General features: G+C 55.4%; 1 protein-coding gene and 1 non-coding gene across 4 annotated transcripts; both read left to right on the top strand.

Moving 5' to 3' along the window:
* The first annotated feature begins 3,009 nt into the window (after window positions 1-3,009).
* Window positions 3,010-23,279, top strand: HNF1A (HNF1 homeobox A). 3 transcript variants are annotated; one of them, XM_045841624.1, is made up of 10 exons: window positions 3,010-4,945; window positions 11,762-11,961; window positions 14,177-14,363; window positions 14,775-15,016; window positions 15,879-16,030; window positions 16,130-16,331; window positions 16,637-16,828; window positions 19,991-20,112; window positions 20,199-20,343; window positions 21,639-23,279. In XM_045841624.1, the coding sequence occupies exons 1-10, from the start codon at window positions 4,623-4,625 to the stop codon at window positions 21,764-21,766; spliced, it is 1,893 nt and encodes a 630-aa protein (XP_045697580.1). In that variant the 5' UTR covers window positions 3,010-4,622; the 3' UTR covers window positions 21,767-23,279. The 3 variants fall into 3 exon arrangements, with proteins under 3 accessions (XP_045697580.1, XP_045697589.1, XP_045697597.1); XM_045841641.1 differs by lacking the exon at window positions 3,010-4,945 and adding an exon at window positions 8,895-8,996; XM_045841633.1 differs by lacking the exon at window positions 20,199-20,343.
* On the top strand, window positions 13,666-13,804 carry LOC123823759. The gene has a single exon (XR_006786588.1). It is a non-coding gene; the product is annotated as a small nucleolar RNA SNORA29 (small nucleolar RNA).
* Window positions 23,280-23,398: the final 119 nt, after the last annotated feature.

Genomic DNA, 23,398 nt, shown 5'->3' with positions numbered 1-23,398 from the left:
GGGATCTGCTAGGTCTGCAAGTCCCAAACTTGGCGCCAGGATTTTTGAAAGGAACACAGCGACCTCTGTTGGCCACCTTGGAAACTACCAGCTCAAGGTTGTTCGCAGTTTGAATGTCAGGTGGAGCCCCGTCCCTTAGGTGACGTCACAACTTTGCGAAGCTGGGCTTACGGCAGTTGTTCTGCTGAAAAGCAAGTATCATGCCAAAATGAGCGTGGAACAGGAAATAAAGGTGGCGACGTTCAATCTAATTCCAGGGCCTGAGCAGCTGTGTAGTGTTTATGATTATTTAAGAAGAAACTAAAATATGTTTTCTTTCAATCCATGTGCATTTTCAAGCAGTTACTAAGTTGTTAGGACATACATACTTTTTAGTCGTTTTGACCTAACTACTTACTAAATGTAACTGTTGTTTTTTGTGAGCATGGGAGGTGCTGTGAAAAAATTACTGCGACACCACAGGAACCTTGAACCCTAACAGTTGGGGACCCCTGCATTATGCTCTTTACAACTTTACAAAAAGCTGCCGTATGCAAGTCTAGGAGATCGTATCTCTGTTTAACAGACAAGTCAAAAAAGACGAACTCATCTGCCTGAGGCCTCCCAGCATGGGGTTTGGGATGTGTGTGGGGCCGGCGACATTTCAACCAGGTCCTGTGTGATCCTCAAAAAGGTGAACTGCCACTCCCCACCTCGAGTCCATTCAGGTTTGTGCCCTGGCTGTGGAGAGGGCAGGCTGGGGGCTGGGGCCAGCTCCTTCTGTTTGTCATGCCCACCATTTACGGGAGAGCACAGTCAGGTTCCTGAGGTTCCTTCCCATTCATCCCTCCTCAGGGGGCTCAGACAATAGCCTCTGTGTGTACTGGGGCTGGGGACCTCTCCCCTTAGACTCCCTGGAGGCTGTCCCCCCACCCACTGCTGGTTCCCCTGTCAACCAAATCCACCTTCAGTCCCAGAGTCATCTCACCGGCTCAGCCACTGGCTGCAGGAGTTACTGAGTTCGAAGGTTGTGCAAAGGATCCAGGCCCCACCTTTCCCGCTCTTCTGGGTGAAAAGTCACTGAGGGGCCACTGCAGGCAGCAGGCAGCCTCCTGGCAGGAGAAACCAAGCCCTCCGGAGACCCGTGAAGCCACGGAGGGGCAGCACACAGTACCCTCGCTGCCTGGACTGGAGAATTCTGTCTTGGTAGGAAGCTGCCTGACCCCAAAGCTACGTGCATTGGAGGGAAAAGAATTCACTGGAGGGAAGGTGGGGTCCCACCTTCCCAAGGGGCAACTGCCAGCGTCATCCTGTGCAGTCAGGCTGCCTGGCTCTGGGGAACTCTGAGCAAGCCATGTAACCCCGCTGAGCCTCTGTTTCCTCCTCTGCAGAACTGGAATAAAAGCAGTACTGACTTCCTAGGATCAAGCTGAGCACTAAAGCTCAGCACACAGCTAGGTATGCATGGTTAATGCGCAATGACATTGTTAGTCATACAGCAAGTATTATTGAGTATCTACTATGTACGGAGGAGGTGCTATGCTGGGCACTGGGAATGCAGCAGTGAACAAGACAGACACAAGCCCAGCCTTCAGGAGCCTCATATTCCAGCAGAGGAAGCCAGACCCTAAACCACAAACATAATACACAGGTAAATTAGACAGCAGTGCTGTCCAGTAGAAGTATAATGTGAGCCACACATATTTAAATTTTTTGGTAGTCCCAATGCAAAAGTTAAAAAAAAGTGAAATGAATTTTTAAATTTTTAACTTAAAAATTAAATTGTTTTTCTTTTATTGAGTCTAGAGAAAGGGGAAGGGAGGGAGAAAGAGAGGTACAGAAACACCGATGTATGAAAAAAACATTGATCTACTGCCTCTTGCATGCGTCCCAACTGGAGACTGAACCTGCAACCTAGGCATGTACCCTGTCCGGGAATCGAACCCACGACCTCTTGATTTGCAGGATGATACCCAACCAACTGAGCTACCCTGGCCAGGGCTAAAAATATTTTAAACATTTAAAATGTTACCTAATATATCCAACCTATTATCATTTGAACCAGTGGCATTAGTCATGGTTCAAGTGCTGAGTAGCCACAGCTGTCCAGCATGTTAGGTGAGGGCCCAGGGGATTGAGTGCCGGCCTGAGAACCAAGGGGTCGCCGGTTCAATTCCCAGTCAGGGCACATGCCTGGATTGTGGGCCAGATCCCCAGTTGGGGACTCATGGGAGGCAACCACACATTGATGTTTCTCTCCCTCTCTTTCTCCCTTCCTTGCCCTCTCTCTAAAAATAAATAAATAAAATCTTTAAATAAAATGAAGATGTAATTCAGGGTAAGGGGGACTGGAGCACCAGATCCAGGAGTGGACAGACTAGCGCTGACTTGAGGGAAAGAGCTGTTTTCATAGCTCCCTAACCTCGCCTGGCTGCAGGGGCCAATGGCCCCTCCCCCATTCCCCCCGTTGGCAAGCATGAACCAGGTTCTGCAGACCCCGGAGAGAAGCAGACCCTCTGGACGAGCCCCAGCCTGGGGACTGCCTCTCAGCGCCACCTTGCTTACGCCTGTGGGCACCCCTTGTTCTGAGGTCTTAGGTCCACCTCAGGGGACATACTGCAGAATTTCGTCAAGACTTTGGAAGAGGGGAGAGGCGGGTGGGCGGGGGTAGGAAGATGAGTTCTTGCTCAGGGCTGGGATTAAGGAGAGGTGAGTAAAAGTGGGAGCCTGTCTTTCCTTAAAATTTTGCAATTTTGTACATCACAAATACTTTGCATTAATTTAAAATATATTTTACAGATTTATGAATCATAAAATTCATCCCTTTAAAGTACATAATCAGTAGGGTTTAGTATATTCAGAATTGTATAATGTCACCCCATCAATTTTATTTAAAAAATTTTGTTCGAAGATTTTATGGATGTATTTTTTAGAGAGCAGGGAAGGGAGGGAGAAAGAGAGAGAGAGAAACATCAACATGTGAGATATTCATCGATCAGTTGCCTCTCACACACCCCCAACTGGGGACCTGGCCCACAACCCAAGCACGTGCCCTGGCTGGGAATCGAACTGGCAAATTTTTGGTTTGCAGTCCGGCACTCAATCCACTGGGCCACATCAGCCAGGGCCACCCAATCAATTTTAGAACACTTTCGTCATCCCCAAAGAAGCCCCTTACCCATTAAGCAGCTATTTCCTGTTCTGTACCCCCTACCCCCCCCATCCCTGGGGACCGCAAATCTATTTTCTGTCTCTGTGGAGTTGCCTATTCATATAAATGGAATCATTCAATACGAGTCCTGGCTTCTTTAACCCAGCGGTAACACTGCATGGATGGACCCTATTTTATTTATTTATTTTTAGAGAGAGGAGGTGGGAGGGAGAAAGAGAGGGAGAGAAACATCAATGTGTAGTTGCATCTCATGTGCCTCCTACTGGGGACCTGGCCTGCAACCCAGACATGTGCCCTGCCTGGGAATCGAACCAGCGACCCTTTGGTTCGCAGGCCAGCGCTCAATCCACTGAGCCACACCAGCCAGGGCGGATGGACTCCATTTTACCCATCCACTTAGGCACTGATAGATATGTATGATTTTCCCACTTTTTGGCTGCTGTGAACATTCATGTGCAAGTTGTGGTGTGGGCCTACATCTTTCTAATGCTTTTTGGTTTTGCATTCATTTCCATTTTTAAATATGTTGTATAAAAATATATTATTTTTCTTGATTACTCAGTTTTTTCGTGCCCCCTTAAAATTCGCAGTCAAACGCCTGACTGGCTTTACCCTATTCCTATTCTGAAAGTCTCATCCCTTGCTAGCTGTGCGCCTTTGGACAAATTACTCACCCTCTCAGAGCCTCGAGCCTCTGTTTCCTCCTCTGTAGAATGGGGATAATTCCTGTACCTACTCACGGCTGACAGGGGACACAATGATGCGTGTTTCAGACCTGTCACTGTCTCTGGTACACAGTTGACTGAAGTCGGCTTTTCCCATGGGGAGCCTGGTGTCAGGGGTGTCAGGCCTGAGGGGGTGGGTCCCAAAATGGATGTGACCTTTCCCTGCCCTTGAGGAGAGATGGCCCCCCTGCCTAAAACTCCCTGCCGCTTCTATGTCCAAGGGAAACCTGCTGTTTTTCTCTCCTGCCTCAGCCCGACCTCCCTGCAGCAAGGTCCTTGGGGGTGGGACCGGCTGCTCCCCCCGAAGGCCCCCTTAGCTCCCGGCACCTTCCATCCCAGCTGCCCCGGGGGCCCCCCACCGCCGCCTCCCCCACCCTGCGCTCTGCCCACTCCCGTGGAAGGCCGTGGCTCGCTGTCCCTGTGCTGCCATGAGGCCTGCACTTTTCAGGGCTGAAGTCCAAAGTTCAGTCCCTTCGCTAAGCACACGGATAAATATGAACCTTGGAGAATTTCCCCAGCTCCAATGTAAACAGAGCGGGCAGGGGCCCTGATTCACTGGCCGCTGGGGCCAGGGTAGGGGGTTGGGGGTACCCACAGGACTTGGCTAGTGGGGTTTGGGGGGGCGTGGGTGCAAGGAGCCTGCTTTGTGCCTGCTTGCTGGCCGGCTAGCGAGCAGACAGTCCACGAGGTGGGGGAGGTGGCCTGCTCGGTGGCCCCGGGCCTCGTGGCCCAGTGGTAGTGGAGCCATGGTTTCCAAACTGAGCCAGCTGCAGACGGAGCTCCTGGTGGCCCTGCTCGAGTCGGGCCTGAGCAAAGAGGCACTGATCCAGGCTTTGGGCGAGCCAGGGCCCTACCTGCTGGCCGGAGATGGCTCCCTGGACAAGGGGGAGTCCTGCGGCGGTCGAGGGGAGCTGGCCGAGCTGCCCAATGGGCTGGGGGAGACGAGGGCCTCCGAGGACGAGACGGACGACGATGGGGAAGACTTCACGCCGCCCATCCTCAAAGAGCTGGAGAACCTCAGCCCCGAGGAGGCGGCCCATCAGAAAGCCGTGGTGGAGAGCCTGCTGCAGTAAGGACCCCTGCCCTGTCCCCACTCCAAAGTGGCCCCAGAGGGGCCTGGCCTCAGCTCCTGGCCAGCCCTGCCGAGTCCCGAGTTCCATGAGCCGCCGTGACCTTCAGCCTAGGTGTCGGGAAGGGGGACGGGCTGTGAGCTCAGGGCCGGGATCTCCAGTCGGGGGCTGGAGCCCCCGACCTGGTCTTCTGCAGACTCCCGATTCCCCAGTGAGCCGAAGCTTCCCGTGCAGTGCTGGGGAAGCAGCCACATGCCCCGGGGGAGCTCCAAGAGGGGGAAGAAGCAGGAGACTTTACAAACCAAGTGTCTAGAGAACCAGAGAGGGTGGGAATTTTTAGCTACGGCCACTCTTTCTACGCCCCAGACCCTAACTTCCCTGGTGAGCATTCAGATGGCAGGGTCCCGGGCCAGGAAGCACTGCTGGGGAGGGGGGAGGGCAAAGCTGGGGCTTTGGGGGCTCCCCTGGCCGCCCGCCCAGAGACACCAGCATTCAGCCAGGCGTGTCTTACCTGAGGGAAGTGAAGCCTCAGAGCAGGACCCCCCCCTCCTTCCCAGCACTGCCTCCGGCCCCCGCTCACCGGCCGGCGCCATTAGAGGCCTCCCACTGTGCACCCCCATCCACTGGCTGGCTCCCCATCTCCCAGAGAACTGAGTGGGTACGAGCCCGATGCCTCCCCTCTCCTCAGCAGAGCTAACCTGGTTACTAATTACCCACAGGCTTTATTATTTCTCCTTTGTTTTATAAATTTATAAACGGCAAAAGGCTCTGATAAGGCCTGTGATCATTAACTTGTAGAGATGGCGGCCTGGGGAGACCTGGGCCAATGAACCTCCTCCCACCCAGCGGGGGTGGGGGATGGGGAGGGCAGGGGTGGGGGTGGGGAGAGAGGGGCCAGGGGCTAGGGGCCGCGAGGGCTGCCCCTTCCCAAAGCCTCCTTAACCTCCATGGAACAGCGGGGTGCTCCGCTGAGGTGTCACGAGTACGGTGCTGGATAATGCTGAGATGGATCCTGAGAGGAAGTTACAGATCAGCCTGCTTGTCAGATGGGAAACCGAGGCCCAGAGGAGGAAGTAGCTTGTTTAGGGCCACCCAGCAGCGACTACTCGTCCTCCCCCACCCCCCACCCCCGTTTAGCGCTCCCAGTCACCAGGACTTGGGGGCCAGGGGCTAGCTGGCAGGGAGCAGGGCTTCTGAGGAAGAGTCCCAAAGACCGGACTCCCAGGGGGACTATCTCTTTTCTGTCCAAGGTCCTGATCCCAGTTGGGGGTGGGGGAGGGCTAGATCCCCGCCTCGGGGAGTCCTCAGGGTCCGCCAGGCCTCCGGAGGGCCAGGGCAGGGGGCAGGGGAGCAGACAGGCCCCTGACTTGGCAGGAAGTGGAGGGCAAAGGCCCCGCTGGGCTGCAGGGGAGGGGCAACAAGTCCGGGCACGGCAGACCCAGGGCAGGAGCGCCTGGGAGAGGATGGGGCTGGGCCAGACCTGCTCAGGACCCCAGAGGGGAATGGGGGCTTTCAGAGGGGAGTGAGGGGCATGGGGTGCCAAGGGCCTTTCTTACCTGGCTGGGTGGGGCCTCTTGATCAGCAGCCCCTTTGGCGGGATGGTAGGTGGGGGCACGCTTGATCCACAGCACTTGAGGGGGGAGCAGAGGTCAAAGTGCTCCCTGGGGACCAGCAGAGGTGTGGAAGCCGAGGGAGAGAGGGGAGATGGGGAGGAAGAGAGGAGAGGACGTCAGGGGAGATGGAGAGAGGCCTGGAGAAGCAGAGCTGAGCAGAGGAGCCGGAGGGAAGAGGGGCTCACAGCTGGTGGGGAGAAGGGGCTGGGGACAGAGCGAGGTGCCCCGAGCTGAGAGGAGGCTGGCGTGCTCCCGCCCAACCCGATTGGGTTTTCTTTAATGCTAACAGCATGCTATTTACTTTCCATTTAAATTTGAGATGTTGCTATAAATTATCAACCAGCTCCTTGTTCCTGCGGAGTTTATAACTAACTACCTGGGTTACTTATTGTTCAGGTAACAAAAGGGATCTGAAACCACCCCAAGGGAAAAAAGTGGGGCCTGCAGTCTCGGGGCACTGGAAGGAGAGGGGTGGGAGACCCCAGAGGGAGGCCTGGGCGGAGGGGGAGTTTGGAGCTGGGAAGGATGGTCCAGAGGAGGGACTTCTGTGGAAGTCACCGCTCTGGTGAGGACAGTGTGTGGGAAGAGGCAGAGTGGGTCCCCGGTGTCCCCAGGTGCCCTGTGCGTGAGGCCACGGCAGATCTCCACCCTTGGTTCACTGTGTGACCTTGGACACGTCCCTCCTCTGCCTCCTGCCTCCATTTCCCTACCTACTGGACAGTGAGAAAACTTCACACTCCCTGCCCTGGTTCCCTGGCGTCTTCCCGAGGGACTGCCCTCCCTCCCTCCCTTTCCTCCAGTCACACTGTCTTCCCACCTCAGGGCCTTTGCACATGCTGTTCCTGCTGCCTGGAACCCTCTTCCCACAACCAATTCCTTCTCCTCCTTTTGCTCAAATGTCACCTCCTCAGGGAGGACCTCCTTGACTGCTTCATCTAAAGGTATTCACCCCAGTCACTCTCTCTTCAATTAACTTCTTTTACTTACTCCTGTCCCTTATCATTACTTTGTTTTCTATCTCCTGCCGTGAAAACAAGCCCTTTAAGGGCAGAGCTCGTGTGGCCTCACTCACCACTCTCACCCCTACTCCCCAGCCCTGTGGGTGGCACACAGCACGAATGAACAGGTGGCTAGGATTCTCTGAGGCCCTGGGGACCCACCTGTTGCCATGGCCAAGGGGGGGAATCTGTACCTGGGGCTCCTTCCTGGGTGTCTTCCTAGTTCCTCCCAGTCCCTGAGCAGCTCAAACCTCAACCTTGTAGGTCTCTGGTCCTCCCCATTGGGCAGTACCAAAGCAGAGACCCAGGAAGGTGGTGGCTGAGGTGGAACAATCTGACATCTCTGACTGAGGCCAGCCTGCCTGGGTTCGAATCCCAGCTCCCCGACTCTGGCACAGGCAGGCGACTTCACTTTTCTGAGCCGCCGTTGCCTCTGCAGGGTGGTGATAATAACCGGGTTAAGTCGCCTGATAACACGTAGTATGCGTATGTAGCAAGTAGAGTAAACGGTCGCTATTATGAGTCGTTCCATTCTACAGATGAGCAAACGAAGGCTCAGAGGGGCAAAGTGACTTGTCCAAGGTAACTCTTGCAAAGCAGGCAGGCCAGGACTTACACCCAGGCCCGCCAACCCCACGCTCCGCAGGGCGCCCTGGAGGCTGCATGCCCGCCCTCCACGTGTTTATCTCCCTCCTGACCCTCCGCGGTCATTCTGGCCGTTCAGCGTCACCACGGAGTCACCCCCATGCAGTACTCCAGCAAGCACAGGGGCAGCAAACGTGTTAAACCCGTTTCCCCCTCCGGTGAGATATTTGTTGTCAGCTCCACATCACAGCCGCGGAAACCGAGACCCAGGCAGGCTGAGCAGCTTCCCCAGGCCGCCCGGAGAGGAGCGGCAGAGCTGAGACCCCCACTGAGGCAGATGGCCGGCACTGGGAGCTCAGCTCCCTTGCACACGCGTGGGCCTTCAGGGTGGTCTCCCAGCTTCACAGCCTTGGACGCACCAAGACCCCAGAGCCCCTGGAGCGGAAGTCCCAAAGCCTTGAACATCCGATTGGCCCCAGAATGGGTGGGAGGCAGATGTGGGCGGGTCTTCCCCTCCGGGGGGCCCTCTTCCCCCTGCTGCGGGACCGGGGGTCCCGGGACTGCATTGTTGATGACCAGTGTGACAGTGTTGTTCCGTTTACTGGGCAGTGACTGTGGGCCAGGCTCAGAAAGCCTGTCGCCTGTTGACGCACATCCAGTTCTCCCAGGAGCCCTGCGGCTGCCAGGGATGGCCCGCGTGGGTTTCCGGCCGTGTTACCGCGACGGGGCGCAGTGGTGGGACCGGAACCCAGGTCCCTTTGACTTGCCGGCCTGTGAGATGAAGGCTGGGGATACCTGGAGACTTGGTCTCTTAGTTCTGAGTTGGGGAGACTGCCCCTGACCGGAAGAGCCAGGTCCTTGGAGACTGCGTGTGTGTTGGGGGTGGGGGCGGGGAAAGGGGCAGGGAGACACAGACCCCACCCGGGGTCCGGTGGGCAGTGACAGTGCGTCTTCTCTGTGAGCCCCGTGGAGAGGAAGGCTGGGCCCAGTCTCTCTGGGGAAGAGAGCAGGAGGGTGGGCCGTGGTGCTGGGGGGAGGGCGGGTGCTGAGAGGGTGATCACAGCAGTGGTGGGGAGGGGGGTGCGGGGGACAGCCGGCAGCCCAGCTCCAGAGTGAGATAAACATGTTTGCCCTGGAGCACAAGGCTGGACTTTGGCCTGCCCTGCCCTGCTCTCCGAGCTCTGACTGGCGCCCGGGGAGCGGCCACGGTGGACAAGCAGGGAACCCAGGAGACCCTGAAAGCAGGGAGACGGTGGAGCTTGGGGAGAGGTCTGGTGGAGGGGGAAGGGGTCTGTCTGTGCAAAGTGAATCCTGGTGGATTCCCTCCGACAAGTGAGGCTCACCTGTCTGCGCCTCTGTTCTCTCGCCTGTGAAATGGACATAGGAGTAGCACTGACTTCCTAAGGTAGTTGTAGGATTTAAATGACCGGCTCTTGACACAGCGTCTGGCTCACAGAAAAGACTCAAGAAACATGAATTCTCTGGGCTATCATGTTTATACAGATGGCATGTGGCTGTACTGACTGCAGACCGATTTCAATGTATCCGTCCCTACCTCCCTACCTCCCTTCCCTCCCTGCCCAGATGGGAACTGCTGATAAAAATGGAGGAAGTCCGAGGGCCAAAGCCGGCGAAAGGCTCTGTGCTCCCAGTCTCAGATGGGCGTTGTCAAGGGGACCGGCAAAGCCAGTCCTCTGAGAACCAGGAGAAGGGCCCCGGGAAAAGGCAGTGTGGGGTGGGAGGGCGGGTTTTAGAGTCCTGCAGGGCTTGTCTGCTTCAGTGTTTTAGAGTTCAGTTTTCAATATTCTCTCTGCGCATGTCAGATGTTAGGTAACGTGTTTTACGATTTAAAGAGTATGGAAGGGTGACAGGAAACTGCCCCCCTCCCCGTCCCCAACACCCCCTTCCCCTCCCGAGGCCACCAGTGTTGCCACGTCGTCCTCCGGGTCCTTCCACTGCGTCATGCAAACGCAAGCAAATGCATAGGGATCTTTTATCTCACTTTAAACCTGACACAGACAGCGGCCCAGCAAACCTACCAGGCGAACTCCGCCCCATTGGGGCGCCCGCACAGCTTCCTCGGTGGGCGCCCGCGGTTGCTTGCTTGGAGGCGCTGTACTTCGGTTCATCAGCGTCCTTTCGCCGGATGCTCAGGGGGTTTCCAGTCGTTGGCTGCGGCCAAGTCACAGGGTGACGAATCACCTCCTACACATGCCACTCGCCACACGGGCATGTGTCAGAAGTCTCCGATTCTAGAGCCGGTTGCTGATTCAAGGGTGTGAGAAGGCAGGCTCTGGAATATGGGAGATAGATCTAAGTTCAAATCCTGTTTCGGCACTAGTGCAGTGAGCTGCTTGTCTCTGACGTGTGTTTGTAACAGGGGCTCAGGACAGGATGAGGGCTTGACAGAAGGGCTGAGCCAGAGCAGGAAAGGAAGAGAGAATTTGTGTAGTAGAGGTGACCTGACCCCATCCCTTCCACAGCAACCAGAGGACAGGAGCACGAACCCAGGATGGCCGCAGATCCCCGAGTCTCTCTAGTGAGCGACTCTCAGCCCAGAGAGTGGGATTCTGGCGCTCCGACATGCACACTTTTCTTACAGTGCGTCCTCTGAATGCCAGCCCTGAACTCAGCTGCACCTGAGGCTCTGTGGAAAATCGGCCGCCCGCCCCGGTGCTGGGGGCAGACTGGCTGGGCCGCTGCCTCGGGTTTCGTGCAGGCTGTGGGGACGCATTTCAACCCCGTGTGATGCGTGCCTGAGAGGCAGACTTAGAACTGAATCCCTTCATGTGGGACGGGACTCTGCTGGGCTGGCCCTGCGACCTTGGGCAAGAGATGCAAGTGACACAAGTGCTCTTAGCCTCAGGGGCCCAGACTGTAAAGTGAGAGAATCGTATTTCTCTCCTTTTTCAGACCTATTTTTTTCCAGCAGGTCTCCCTCATCCATCCACCCTCCCACCCAGGTATCCATCCACTCTACCATCCATCCATCCACCCACCCTTCCACTTATCCACTCCTCTAGCCGCCCGTTTACCCATCCTTTGTATACCTGTCCATCTGTCCATCCATCCGTCCATCCATTCATCTGTCCATCCACCCATCCACCCATCTATCCATCCACTCATTCATCCATGCATTCACTGGGGATGTAAAATATGTTAAGCCTATTTTGGGAGCTGAAAACCACACAGTTCCTGCCCAAGGGGTTTAGTTTACAGTCTCTCTCGGTGGATTAGACACAGTACGAATAACCTTTCCCGGTGGGATAAGAGGTCTCTAAAGGAGGCACGGAGGTGAGAACTGTCCCCATCGGGCCTGTGCTGCTTCCAGTGGGGGTTCATATGTCTGCGTGACCATTTCTAAACTTTTACCTGTTCTTGTGTCTGTGTGGGGCTGGCTGGGGCCTGTGACCCTGTTCCTTCTATGTCTGTGTCCCCATGTCCACATGTCAGTGTCCCTGTGTCCTGGCATGTGTGCCCACACCTCCCTGTCCCTGAGTCCGAGTGCAGGCCCTGGGCTCCATGCCTGCTTTTGCCCACAATCCCTACGCCCAGGTTGGACAGGGGTCCTCGCACCGAGGGCTCCAGGGAGCAGGCCCTGACCTTGCCTTCCTCCCAGGGAGGACCCGTGGCGTGTGGCCAAGATGGTCAAGTCCTACCTGCAGCAGCACAACATCCCACAGCGAGAGGTGGTCGACACCACTGGCCTCAACCAGTCACACCTGTCCCAGCACCTCAACAAGGGCACCCCCATGAAGACGCAGAAACGAGCCGCCCTGTACACCTGGTATGTCCGCAAGCAGCGAGAGGTGGCCCAGCGTAAGTAACAACCAATGGCAGCCCTGTCTTCCCTGGCAGGCCCGGGACTGTCTGCAGCTTGAGGGTGGGGGCTGGAAGCTTCACCCCACTATTACTCAGACAGGCAGACTCAAGGCAGAGGAAGTCAGGGGGACTCAGTCAGCCTTTATTCCCTATTCTGTGCACGGCCCTCTGGGGGAGGGAAGTTGGGCTGGTTCTGGGCATCCAGAGGTGGATAAACTGGGCCCCTGCCTTCCAAGAGCTGTGTGGTGGAGAAGGGGAGAAGGCCAGTACAGTACAGTGAGACATGCAATACAACACGATAACGAGAACAGCAGGAGCTACAGTTTACAGCCCCCTTACAGTGTGCTAGCTCAGTGGAGACTGCTGCAGAGAGTACACTTCGAGGTGTCGAGCTGGCGGTGGAGCAGAGAGTAATCTGCTCTTCCTCAGGGCAGCAGGGGCATCAGGAAGGCTCACACTAGAAGTATGGCATTTAGACTAAGTCTTAAAGTGTGGGTTGAATTTTGACCCATGGAGATGTAGGGAAGGGTGTTTCAGGCAGTAGGAACAGCATGCATAAGGGCTCAGAGATGAAGTACACGCTCAGGGAATCCTCCACTGCAAACCCACGACGACCTGGGCGCACTGTCTTTCCGGGAAGAGTGGATTTCCTCACTCAGGCCTCATTCCCCACAGACACCCGAGTGCACTTTCACCCTTTTGAGCCTGTCTATGTATAAAATATTTTCTACTGTATCTTTTTATTAGGTATCTAAGTTTTAAAAAAGCAATACACACTGAGTTTTAAAAAAGAGAAAACAAAGTTTTTACGATATCAATTTGATGACCTTCTAAAGCAGCCACCGGCATTCGCAGTCTTGCCAACATCCTTCTAGAGGATGCACTAGCCAGATCCAGGTATCCCGGACTCAGAGTCTTCCTCCCCTTTCATAGAACTGTCCTGTCACTCGTCCGTCCCATGCCCTTGGTGGCCTGCTCAGGGATAATCTGATGGACTAATTTCCATGAAAGTGGAACCAGCTGACAAGGGCCGGTGGGTCTCTTCTCTCCGGGAGAACGCTGCACTTTAGGCTTGATTTCTAAGTCTGGCATGTTGAACACAGCCCTGAATCTACTCAGGAGATATGACTCAATTTTTCTGCTCTCCTATACAACCCTATAACATTTTTCCTTTTTTTAATCCTTACCTAAGGATATTTTTTAAAATTTTTTTATATATTATTTATTTATTTTTAGAGAGAGCGGAAGGGGAGGAGAATAGGAGGGAGATAAACAGTGATGTGTGAGAGATACATTGATTGGTTGCCTCTTGCATACCCCCAGCAGGGGACCTGGCCCACAACCCAAGCATGTGCCCTGACTGGGAATCGAACCAGAGATCTCTAGGTTTGCAGGCTGGCACTCAATGCACTGAGCCACACCAGCCAGGGTCCAAGGATATTTTTTATAAAAACTGATTTTAAAGAGAGAGGACAGGGGAACGGGGAGGGAGGGAGGGAGGGAGGGAGAGAGAATTCAATATGACAGAGAAACATCGATCGGTTGCCTCCCATACACTCCCCAACTGGGCACTGAATCTGCAATGTAGGTATGTGCCCTGACCAGGGATCAAACCCACAATCTTCTTGGTGCATGGGACGATGATCCAACCAACTGAGCCATTCAGCCAGGATAAAAATTATTTTTAAATTTTTTTAAAAGCCTCCCGCTTGACTGCCATGTCTTCTCCTCAGCATGGGTTTTGTGGCTATGCTTACGGGACAGAGGAAAGCAGCTGTGATCTGAGGAGGGAGGGCTGACCTGTGTCCTCCCTCTGTATGAAATGGCTGAACAGTGCGAAAGAAGAGAAAAAGAAGAAAGAAAAAAAAGTCTTTTAAAAGGAAAAATAGTGAGCCTCCCTGCACCTTACCTGTAAAATGGGATGGCATACGTGTCAAATGTGACAAATGCGGATGCTCACCCAGAGCCTTGTGGGATTCTATCCTGGCTCAGCAGAAAACCGTGCAGGGGTTGATTAGTAATGCCTGCCGTGAACACAGGCACACGTGCTGTGTATCCGCCATCTCTGGATTAGATGATTTCTAAGTCTAGCTGTACTCTCCTCTGGCCCAGCAAGCACCCTGGGCATGAGAAAAAATCAGGAGCACGGTCATGACCTGAGACGGGAAGGTGGGGTGGCTGGGGCCCTGCTCACAGCTCTCTGTGCCCGCAGAGTTCACCCACGCCGGGCAGGGTGGGCTGATGGAGGAGCCCATGGGAGATGAGCTGCCGACCAAGAAGGGACGGAGGAACCGTTTCAAATGGGGCCCGGCGTCCCAGCAGATCCTGTTCCAGGCCTACGAGAGGCAGAAGAACCCCAGCAAGGAGGAGCGAGAGGCACTGGTGGAGGAGTGCAACAGGTAGCAGGGCTGGCAGGTAGTAGGGTGGGCTGTGGCTGGGCGGGCACGGCTGGGGAAGGGGAGGGCAGCCCTCAGTCTTGAGGGGGGCACCCCAGTTTCCACTCCTGCCCCGTGTCCCCGAAGCCGAGCTCTGTACCTGGCACACCCCCCACAACCCAAGCAGATCGTGAGAGGGCGCACATCTCATTCGCCCTCACTGCAACCCGGTGGCAGTTCTGTCGCTTTATGATTGGAGAGGCTCAGAGAGGCTAAGTCACTCACGCAAGGTCACACAGCAGGAGTGGGACCGAAGCCCAGGTCTGCTAGCCTCACACACCCCAGGAGAGCGCTACTCCTCCGACTCTCCCCACAGCCCCAAGAGAGGGTTCCTTTGTGCCCGGCCGGGAGGCTCACCAGTGGCTCTTTCTGCAGGGCCGAGTGCATCCAGAGGGGGGTGTCGCCGTCGCAGGCACAGGGGCTGGGCTCCAACCTTGTCACAGAGGTGCGTGTCTACAACTGGTTTGCCAACCGGCGAAAGGAAGAAGCCTTTCGGCACAAGCTGGCCATGGACACTTACAGCGGCCCGCCATCGGGGCCAGGCCCGGGCCCTGCGCTGCCCGCCCACAGCTCCCCCGGCCTGCCCCCATCAGCCCTCTCCCCCGGTAAGGTCCACGGTGAGTGCTGCGTGGGCGGGGGGATTGGGACAGTGGGTAGAGGGAACCAGGGGGGACGTGGGAGAGTTGGGGAGCTCCACCCCAGGTGGCAAAAGGCACCCTAACCTCTTAGCACTTCAGTTGGGGTCCACTCCATTCTGTTTACACTACTCTGTTCACTCTATTCTTCTCCATTCTGCTGACACCACCCGTCATCCCCTCCATTCAGGTCTGTCTGCCCCGCTCCACCCACTGGTCGCGGCTACTTCCGTTCAACCCATTCACTTCCGATGAAATCAACTTGGCTCATTTCAGGGCAATTCAGTTCTGTTCTATGCCGTTCAGCTCACTATCACAGTTTGTTCCTTTAAACTTGGTACAGTTTAGCCCGATCCGATCCCCAATCAACTCAGTTTAAATATAATTCAAGGAAATTCAGTTAAGTTTGTATAGCTCAGTTCAGTTCAACCCAGCTCAATTCGATTCCATTCAGTTCAACTGAAGCTCGATTCAGTTCAGGTTCAGTCCAACTGGATTCAGTGTCATTCAACTAACTCCTATTCTTTCTATGCAGTTCAGTTTGCTGCAGTTGAATGCATTAGCTCCAGTTCGGTTCGGTTCAGCTTTTATTGAACACCTGCTGCATGTCAGGTGTAGCCCTGGGCAGCGGGGCCATGGAGCTAGTAAAGTGCAGCCCTTGTGCTCAGGGGCTGGAAGCAGCTGGCACAGGGCCTGGTGGGAGGCAGACGTGCAAGCGAAATTTGCTGGCTGCGTAAAGAAGAATGGGGCGAGGGGCCTTAGCAAACCGATGCGGTTTGGGGCGATGAGGGCCCTGGAGGGCAGGCAGACGGGGTGCTGAGGCTGGCTACTGCTCCCGCCCCAGGTGTGCGCTACGGACAGCCTGCTACCAGTGAGGGGGCGGAAGTGCCCTCCAGCAGTGGCGGGTCCTTGGTGACAGTATCGGCACCCTTGCACCAAGTGTCCCCCACGGGCCTGGAGCCCAGCCACAGCCTGCTGAACACTGAAGCCAAGCTGGTGAGTGTGCCTCCCTCTCTTCCCCGGGCTGGGAGAAGCGGTCCCCAGGGAAGCAGTGGTGGGGGCCCTGCCCTCACTCAGCTTGGCTTTCCCTCCAAGGTCTCAGCAACAGGGGGTCCCCTGCCTCCCGTCAGCACCCTGACAGCACTGCACAGCTTGGACCAGACGTCCCCAGGCCTCAACCAGCAGCCCCAGAACCTCATCATGGCCTCCCTTCCCGGGGTCATGGCCATCGGGCCTGGTGAGCCCGCCTCCCTGGGCTCCACATTCACCAACACAGGCACCTCCACCCTGGTCATTGGTAAGCTGGTCAGATGGGGAGCATCTGGGTGGGGCCCCAGGACCTTTGCACTGCTGTGGAACCCAGGGCTCCAGGGAAGCTAGTCAGACCTACTTCCTGCCAACATAAGGAGCCAGAGGCTCAGAGAAGGGGAGTGACTCGCCAGGGCCACCTCAGTTAATAACAGGTTCTAGTGCAAAGGTACCTCCTATCTGTCACACCTCCCCCCCAGCCCACTAGCTCTGGGGGGTAGGGAGGGCACCCCAGAGGGCCCGGGGAGGCAGTGGATGCAGTAGCCTGGCTGACCCCTGCCCCTTCCACTCCAGGCCTGGCCTCCACGCAGGCACAGAGCGTGCCGGTCATCAACAGCATGGGCAGCAGCCTGACAACACTGCAGCCTGTCCAGTTCTCCCAGCCGCTGCACCCATCCTACCAGCAGCCACTCATGTCCCCTGTGCAGAGCCACATGGCCCAGAACCCCTTCATGGCCACCATGGCCCAGCTGCAGAGCCCCCACGGTGAGCGAGGGGGGAGGGAGGATCTCCGTGTGTGTGCTGTGTGTGAGTCTGGGAGAGTGCTCTTGTTTCTGGGGGAGGGCTCTGAGGGTGCTCGGGTGACTGTGGCCAGCACGGGTTTCCGTGTGTGTGAATACGTGTGGCTGTGTGTGCATGTGTGTGAGTGGATGCACATCTGGGTGCTCATCAGTGTTCAAGGTGCACACCCATGTCTGGGGACACAGGTCAGAGTCTCTCTCTGAGCCCTTGGGGCTGTATGTATTTCAGAATTCACTGTTTTCAGATTTTTGAAAGGTATGTTGGTGAACATACCATAGATTACATAACTCTCTCAGCTGGGTTTGAGGTAACACTCTCACCAAGCACCACGATTTGATTCCTGCAGCAAAAGGTAGAATTCCAGCAAGTAGATTTTTTTTTTATGGATCATATATATGTTCTTTGGCTTCGACATTTCCTATACTATTTTTAACCTCCTTCTGTCTATCTTCTACCTACTGTTTATGCTACTTATTCTCTGCACCTTTTCCCCCTCTCTCCCCCTCCCACTCCCCTGCTGATAACCCTCCATGTGATCTCCATTTCTGTGATTCTGCTCTTGTTCTAGTTGTTTGCTTAGTTTGTTTTTGTTTTTGTTTTAGGTTCGGTTGTTAATAACTGTGAGTTTGTTGTCATTTTACTGTTCATATTTTTATCTTCTTTTTCTTAGCTAAATCCCTTTAACATTTCATATAACAAGGGCTTGGTGATGATGAACTCCTTTAACTTGACCTTATCTGGGAAGCACTTTATCAGCCCTTCCATTCTAAATGATCGCTTTGCTGGATAGAGTCATCTTGGATGTAGGTCCTTGCCTTTCATAACTTCGAATACTTCTTTCCAGCCCCTTCTTGCCTGCAAGGTCTCTTTTGAGAAATCAGCTGAAAGTCTGATGGGAACTCCTTTGTAGGTGACTGTCCCCTTATCTCTTGCCGCTTGTAAGATTCTCTCCTTCTCTTTAATCTTGGCTAATGTAATTATGATGTACCTTGGTGTGTGCGTTCTTAGGTCCAACTTCTTTGGGACTCTCTGAGCTTCCTGGACTTCCTAAAGTCTATTTCCTTTGCCAGATTGAGGAAGTTCTCCTTCATTATGTTGTCAAATAAGTTTTCAATTTTTTGGTCTTCCTCTTCTCCTTCTGGTACTCCTATGATTAGATGTTGCAATGTTTAAAGATATCCTAGAGGTTCCTAAGCCTCTCCTCATTTTTTTTTTCGATTCTTGTTTCTTCATTCTTTTCTGGTTGAATGTTTCTTTATTCCTTCTGGTCCACACCATTGATCTGAGTCCCAGTTTTGTTCCCATCACTTTTGGTTCCCTGTACATTTTCCTTTATTTCACTTTTCATAGCCTTCATTTCTTCATCTAATTTGCTACCATATTCAACCAATCCTGTGAGCATCCTGATTACCAGTGTTTTGAACTGTGCATCTGATAGATTGGCTATCTCTTGGTTGCTTAGTTGTATTTTTTTCTGGCACTTTGATCTGTTCTTTCATTTGAGCCATTTTTTGGTCTTGGCCTGCTAGTTACATAGTAAGGGGTGGAGCCTTAGGTATTCAATGGGACGGGGCAACCCTTGTCGCTGCCTTGTGATGCTGTACGTGGGGGATGGGTCTGATAGGGAACAATGGTGCTTGCTCTACTCTCTGCCGGTTTTCAGTCACTTCCCCCGCTACCCACAAGCAAATTGGGCTCTTCTGGTGCTGATTTCCCGGTGGGTGGGCTTGTGTACGTTCTAGGACCCTGTTGGTCTCTCCAGCGAACTCTCCTGTGAGGCTGGGAGTCTCTCCCACTGCTGCCTGAACCCCCACAGGTGTTTTCAATCAGAGATTTGAGCCTTTATTTCCCACGCTGGAACCCTGGGTCTCGAGGTCTGTCTCGCCCCCCAGTTGTTCCTCCCACACGAATGCGGGACTGCCCAGTTTGCAATCCGCCGCCTTGCTGGGTCCACCAGCTGCTGCCTTACAGTGAGTCAGTCCTCTCTGCCCAGCTGCCTGTCTCCGCCCCTCCTACCGGTCTGGATGAATATTTCTTCTTTAACTCCTTGGTTGTCGGACTTCCAAACAGTTCAATTTTCTGTCAGTTCTGGTTGTTTTTGTTTTTAAATTTGTTGCTGTCCTTCTTTTGGTTGTGCGAGGAGGCACAGTATGTCTACCTATGCCTCCACCTTGGCCGGACTTAACAGTTTATCAAAGGCTGTGATAAAGGACACAAATGAACGGCCAGATGAAGAGACACAGGATGAGGTCTGGGAGAGTTTGGGGCACAGAAGCTGTTCCTGTGGAGTTGGGGTGTGTCGCCCTCGGTGTGTGGTTGTGTTCCCTGACCAGAAGCTCTGTGATCCCCTGCTGGTGGGATTTCATGGAGTTTCCTCCCATGAGCACAACTGATGATTACCAAGTAGATTAATAAAGACGTAAATAACTTCACATCAGACTCAGCTCGGAGTCTGCCACCAAATGAGTTTCCTAAGTGCCAGCCTTGTGAAAATCTGCTGGTTTTCAGAGCTTTTTGGAGTTTGGAACTGGGGATAAGGGATTGTGGACCAGTGTACACCCCTGTGTGTATTTGCTTGGGTGCGTGTATTTACAAGTGTGATGTGGGTGGTTACGGTTTTGTCTGTTGGTGTGAGAAGTGTCTGTTTTTGGGGGGCGGCTATAGGTGAAACTTTGGGTTACATTTTGGAGAGGCGTCCTGGAGGTGGCGCTAGGCTGCCCTCTGCCCTGCTCATCGCCCCCCACCCCAACCACCGTGGGGCACCGCTCTGCCCCACCCTGAGGCCTGCACTGAGTACAAGAGCACCTGCGCCTCCTTTTCCCTTTCACGCCCGTCGTCTCCAGGTGGCAGGAGGAGCTGGGCTTGGGTTCCTGGCCTTTCCGAGGCTTCTCTCCACCCAGCCAGGGTGGGCGGGCCCTGGTAGCTGGGGAGAGGGTCACAAACCCTCTATCTGGAGCTCCACTTTGGAAATCAGCCCCGAGTGCCATCAGGCCATTTCCCAGGCCTCACGCCCCACTTCCCCCAGAGCACCCAGCCCTGAGGCCATCCCGGGAGAGGTCCGGCCGAGCCCAGGGTGCCACGTCTGTATCCTTCTCTCTCTTCCTCTGCCTTCTCCCTCCTGCACAGCCCTTTACAGCCACAAGCCAGAGGTGGCCCAGTACACCCACACGGGCCTGCTGCCGCAGACCATGCTCATCACCGACACCGGCAACCTCAGCGCCCTGGCCAGCCTCACACCCACCAAGCAGGTAAGGCCCAGGGCTGCCCCTGCGCCTCCCTCGGGCCCCTCCTCAGAGAACCCCCTGGGGACTCAGGAGGCTGCTCTGTTCCCCAGGTCTTCGCCTCAGACACCGAGGCCTCCAGCGAGTCTGGGCTTCACACGCCAGCATCTCAGGCCGCCACCATCCACATCCCCAGCCAGGACTCGGCTGGTATCCAGCAGCTGCAGCCTTCCCATAGGCTCAGCGCCAGCCCCACAGGTGCGCGGCCTTGCCCCGCCCCCTCCTTTGCTGTGTGTGCAGCACGGGGGGGCAAACGGGGTGCAGGGCAGGAGGCAGATTTGGGAGGGCACCCTGTGCTCCCCTGAAGTGAGTCAAGAGGGGTGTGGAAAATGGGAGCATCTTACAGGGCCATCTCATTGACCTGGTTAAGGAACAAGACGAAGTCATGGAAGAGGAGGAAATTGGGTGGATGGGCCAAAAGTGGCTCGTGGGTGTGCTGGTTTGGTTTAGGGTTTAGCAGTTTTTTTTTGAATTATTGCGAGCATTTAAAAATCAAGAACTTTCACAAAGAAATCCAGATTTCTCTGGGAAAATCGGAAGGACTCATGTTCCCACATAGTGACAGTGTGTGGGCTTACCAGGCCACCATGTCCTACTCGACCCGTTCATTTCCAGGCCCCTACAATCCCAGTCTGCAACCTACAAGGTCACGGTGAAGACCAGGCACTTTAGAGCCAGGCTGCTGGGCTCTGAGGCCTGGGGCGGCCACTTACTAAGAGAGCGACTTTGGGCAAGTTGTCCCCCCTCTGTGAGCCTCGGGTTCCTCCAGGCAGCCCTGGTGGCTGCAGAGACAGTTACTGAGGGATTCATGGTCCAGGCTCCCTGCTTCCCCCATGAGGTACCTGTCATCACCCCCATTTTACAGATGAGAAAGCAGACACTCAAGGTGAGGGACTTGGCCTCGCCTCTGACAGCTACGAGGTGGCAGGGCCAGGACTTGAACCCAAGTCCAAACTCCAAGCCTGCTCTCTCTTAACCATCTGAATCAGCCAGGCTTCTCCCGACACAGAAGCAACAGGAATGCGTGCACATTTAAGGAGCTGGCTCACACGACACGGGGTGGGGGCTGTAGGGCCGGTCAGGGGGCTGGCCTCGTGGGCAGGAGTGGACGCTGCAGTCCTGCTTCGGCTCCTGAGGCCTTCAACTGATTGTGCAAGGCCCACCCACATTACTGAGGGGTATCTCCTTTACCTAAAGGCAACTGACTGCAGGTGTTAAAACAAAATGCCTTCCCAGCAACCCTTTGATTAGTGTTTGGGTCAGTGACTGGGCACTACAGCCTAGCCAAGCTGACGCATGTCACCAGGGCTTCTCCAACATTCCCACTAAAAGGCCTGGGGAGGCTACTCTCTGGGTGGCCCCAGAGCCCAGCTGGGGGTTGATAAGATGAGGTCCCATCTCCCCTGCCCCCAGCGCCCCCAGTGCCCCGGGGATGAGTGGGAGGGGTCAGCATGGGCTTGGCGGGCAGCCAGCAGCTTCATTTGCCTCCGCAGTGTCCTCCAGCAGCCTAGTGTTGTACCAGAGCTCCGAATCCACCAATGGCCACAGCCACCTGCTGCCGTCCAACCACAGTGTCATCGAGACCTTCATCTCCACGCAGATGGCCTCTTCTTCCCAGTAACCACAGCAACCACCTCCCAGGGGCTGGCACCTGGAGAGTGCACGGTCTGCTGGGGTTGGGGGCGGGGTGGCCAGAACATCTGAGCCCACACGTTTGCTCCCACAGAGCTGCTGCCCTTCCCTGGAAAACCGTGCCTCGGTCGCCATGCATCCCTGCCAACGCCACAGAGGGAGGGTCCCGAGGTGCCCCAACCTGAGCAGGGCTGCTTCAGTGCACGAGGGGGCCTGTGGGAAGCTGGAAGCCAAGCCTGATCCTGGCAGGGCACGGGAGGGGCTGTTCCTGCTGCTCTGGGTAAACCTTGTCCCTCAGAACAGAGCAGGACAGGCTTGGGACTCTGGTGCACCCAGCCCAGGCCTGCGCAGAGCCCCAGCACTGCAAAGGGAACTCTGCCAGCCACTCTTCTCAGAACACAAGCCCGTGTAGCTGTGACTCACTGAGCTCTGAGAGCGGCCCCTCCCTGTCACCTATGCCCTGTCCAGGCCACTCCATCCTGTTCCCCTTCCTGCTACTAACCCTCATGCCCACTGGAACCCTCCCCCCATGCCCATAACTGAGGGGGTACCCGCCGGAGGGCCTGCGGCTCAGATGCTGATGGCACAGGCACAAGGGCTCTCCAGCCTCCCTCAGCTGGGGCCATCCTTCCCCTGGACCTCATGACCTCCAGTTTTCTGGGATGTTCATTCCTGCGTTCCCGAGCATCATGCCTTCTGACGCCAGCCTGGCTTCTTGCCTCTGTTGAGAAGCGCCCTCAAGGCTAGGAAGTCAGTTGTTCCTGCTCCTGTGGGAGCCTCTCGACTCCGTACCTGGTGCTAAGTCCTGGGGCGGCAGACCCCTCTGGGGCCCTGCAAACCCTCTGCTGGTCAGGGGAGAAGCTGCTGAGCTCAGAAGGCAGCAAGGCCTGAGCAGCTGGCAGAACGGAGATGCCCAAAGAAGAGAGGTGACACCAGCAGAGAGGAGCCACCTGTGTAGACCAGACTGATGCCTGGAAGCGTGGGGGCCTGGACGGCTGAAGGATGGGGAGAGGTCCAGGCACATGCAGCCCCAAGGGCTCCGAGGCTGCAGCTGTAGCCTGGCCCTCGGAGGAGACCACCTCCATCTCGGGGCTGAGGAAGCGCTACAGCCCCTGCAGTTTGCAGCCAGCTAAGGGCAAACCTGTGCATTATTTAACTTTTAGTAAAGTAAATGAGGAACATATTGGAAATCTCTTGCTTGTCCACACGTCGCCCAGATGGGTTGGGCAGGCAGAGCGAGGCGGAAGCGGGCCAGAGGCCAGAGGAGAGACAGGTGCAGCACACACACTCCGCACCCCGCCTTTCTTGCTCTGCTGAATCTCCAAGGCAAGGCAACAAAGCCAGAACTTTACCTTCACCTTGGCCTTCTGCTCCTTGCAGGACAGCCCTGGTGCACAAAACCCAGCCCACAAGTGCTGTGACACTTTCTTAAATCTTAAAGCTGGGGTGCAGAAACCCACCTTAGGGTGTAGGCAGGAGGACCCACCTGTGGGATGCTTATTGAAAGTGTCTCATTAAGACTCAGCACTGACCAGGAGGCAGCCCCCAAGTCGTTTTGTCACGTGTTCTGTCTGACAACTTGGTTGGGACGCGATCGTGTGTGGCACGTTCACAAACGTGG

The sequence above is a fragment of the Phyllostomus hastatus genome, unplaced genomic scaffold (assembly GCF_019186645.2).
Source record: "Phyllostomus hastatus isolate PE091 unplaced genomic scaffold, TTU_PhHast_1.1 phas_contig_1162, whole genome shotgun sequence".
In the NCBI taxonomy this organism is placed as follows: Eukaryota; Metazoa; Chordata; class Mammalia; order Chiroptera; family Phyllostomidae; genus Phyllostomus; species Phyllostomus hastatus.
This window is presented reverse-complemented; position numbering and strand designations above follow the sequence as displayed.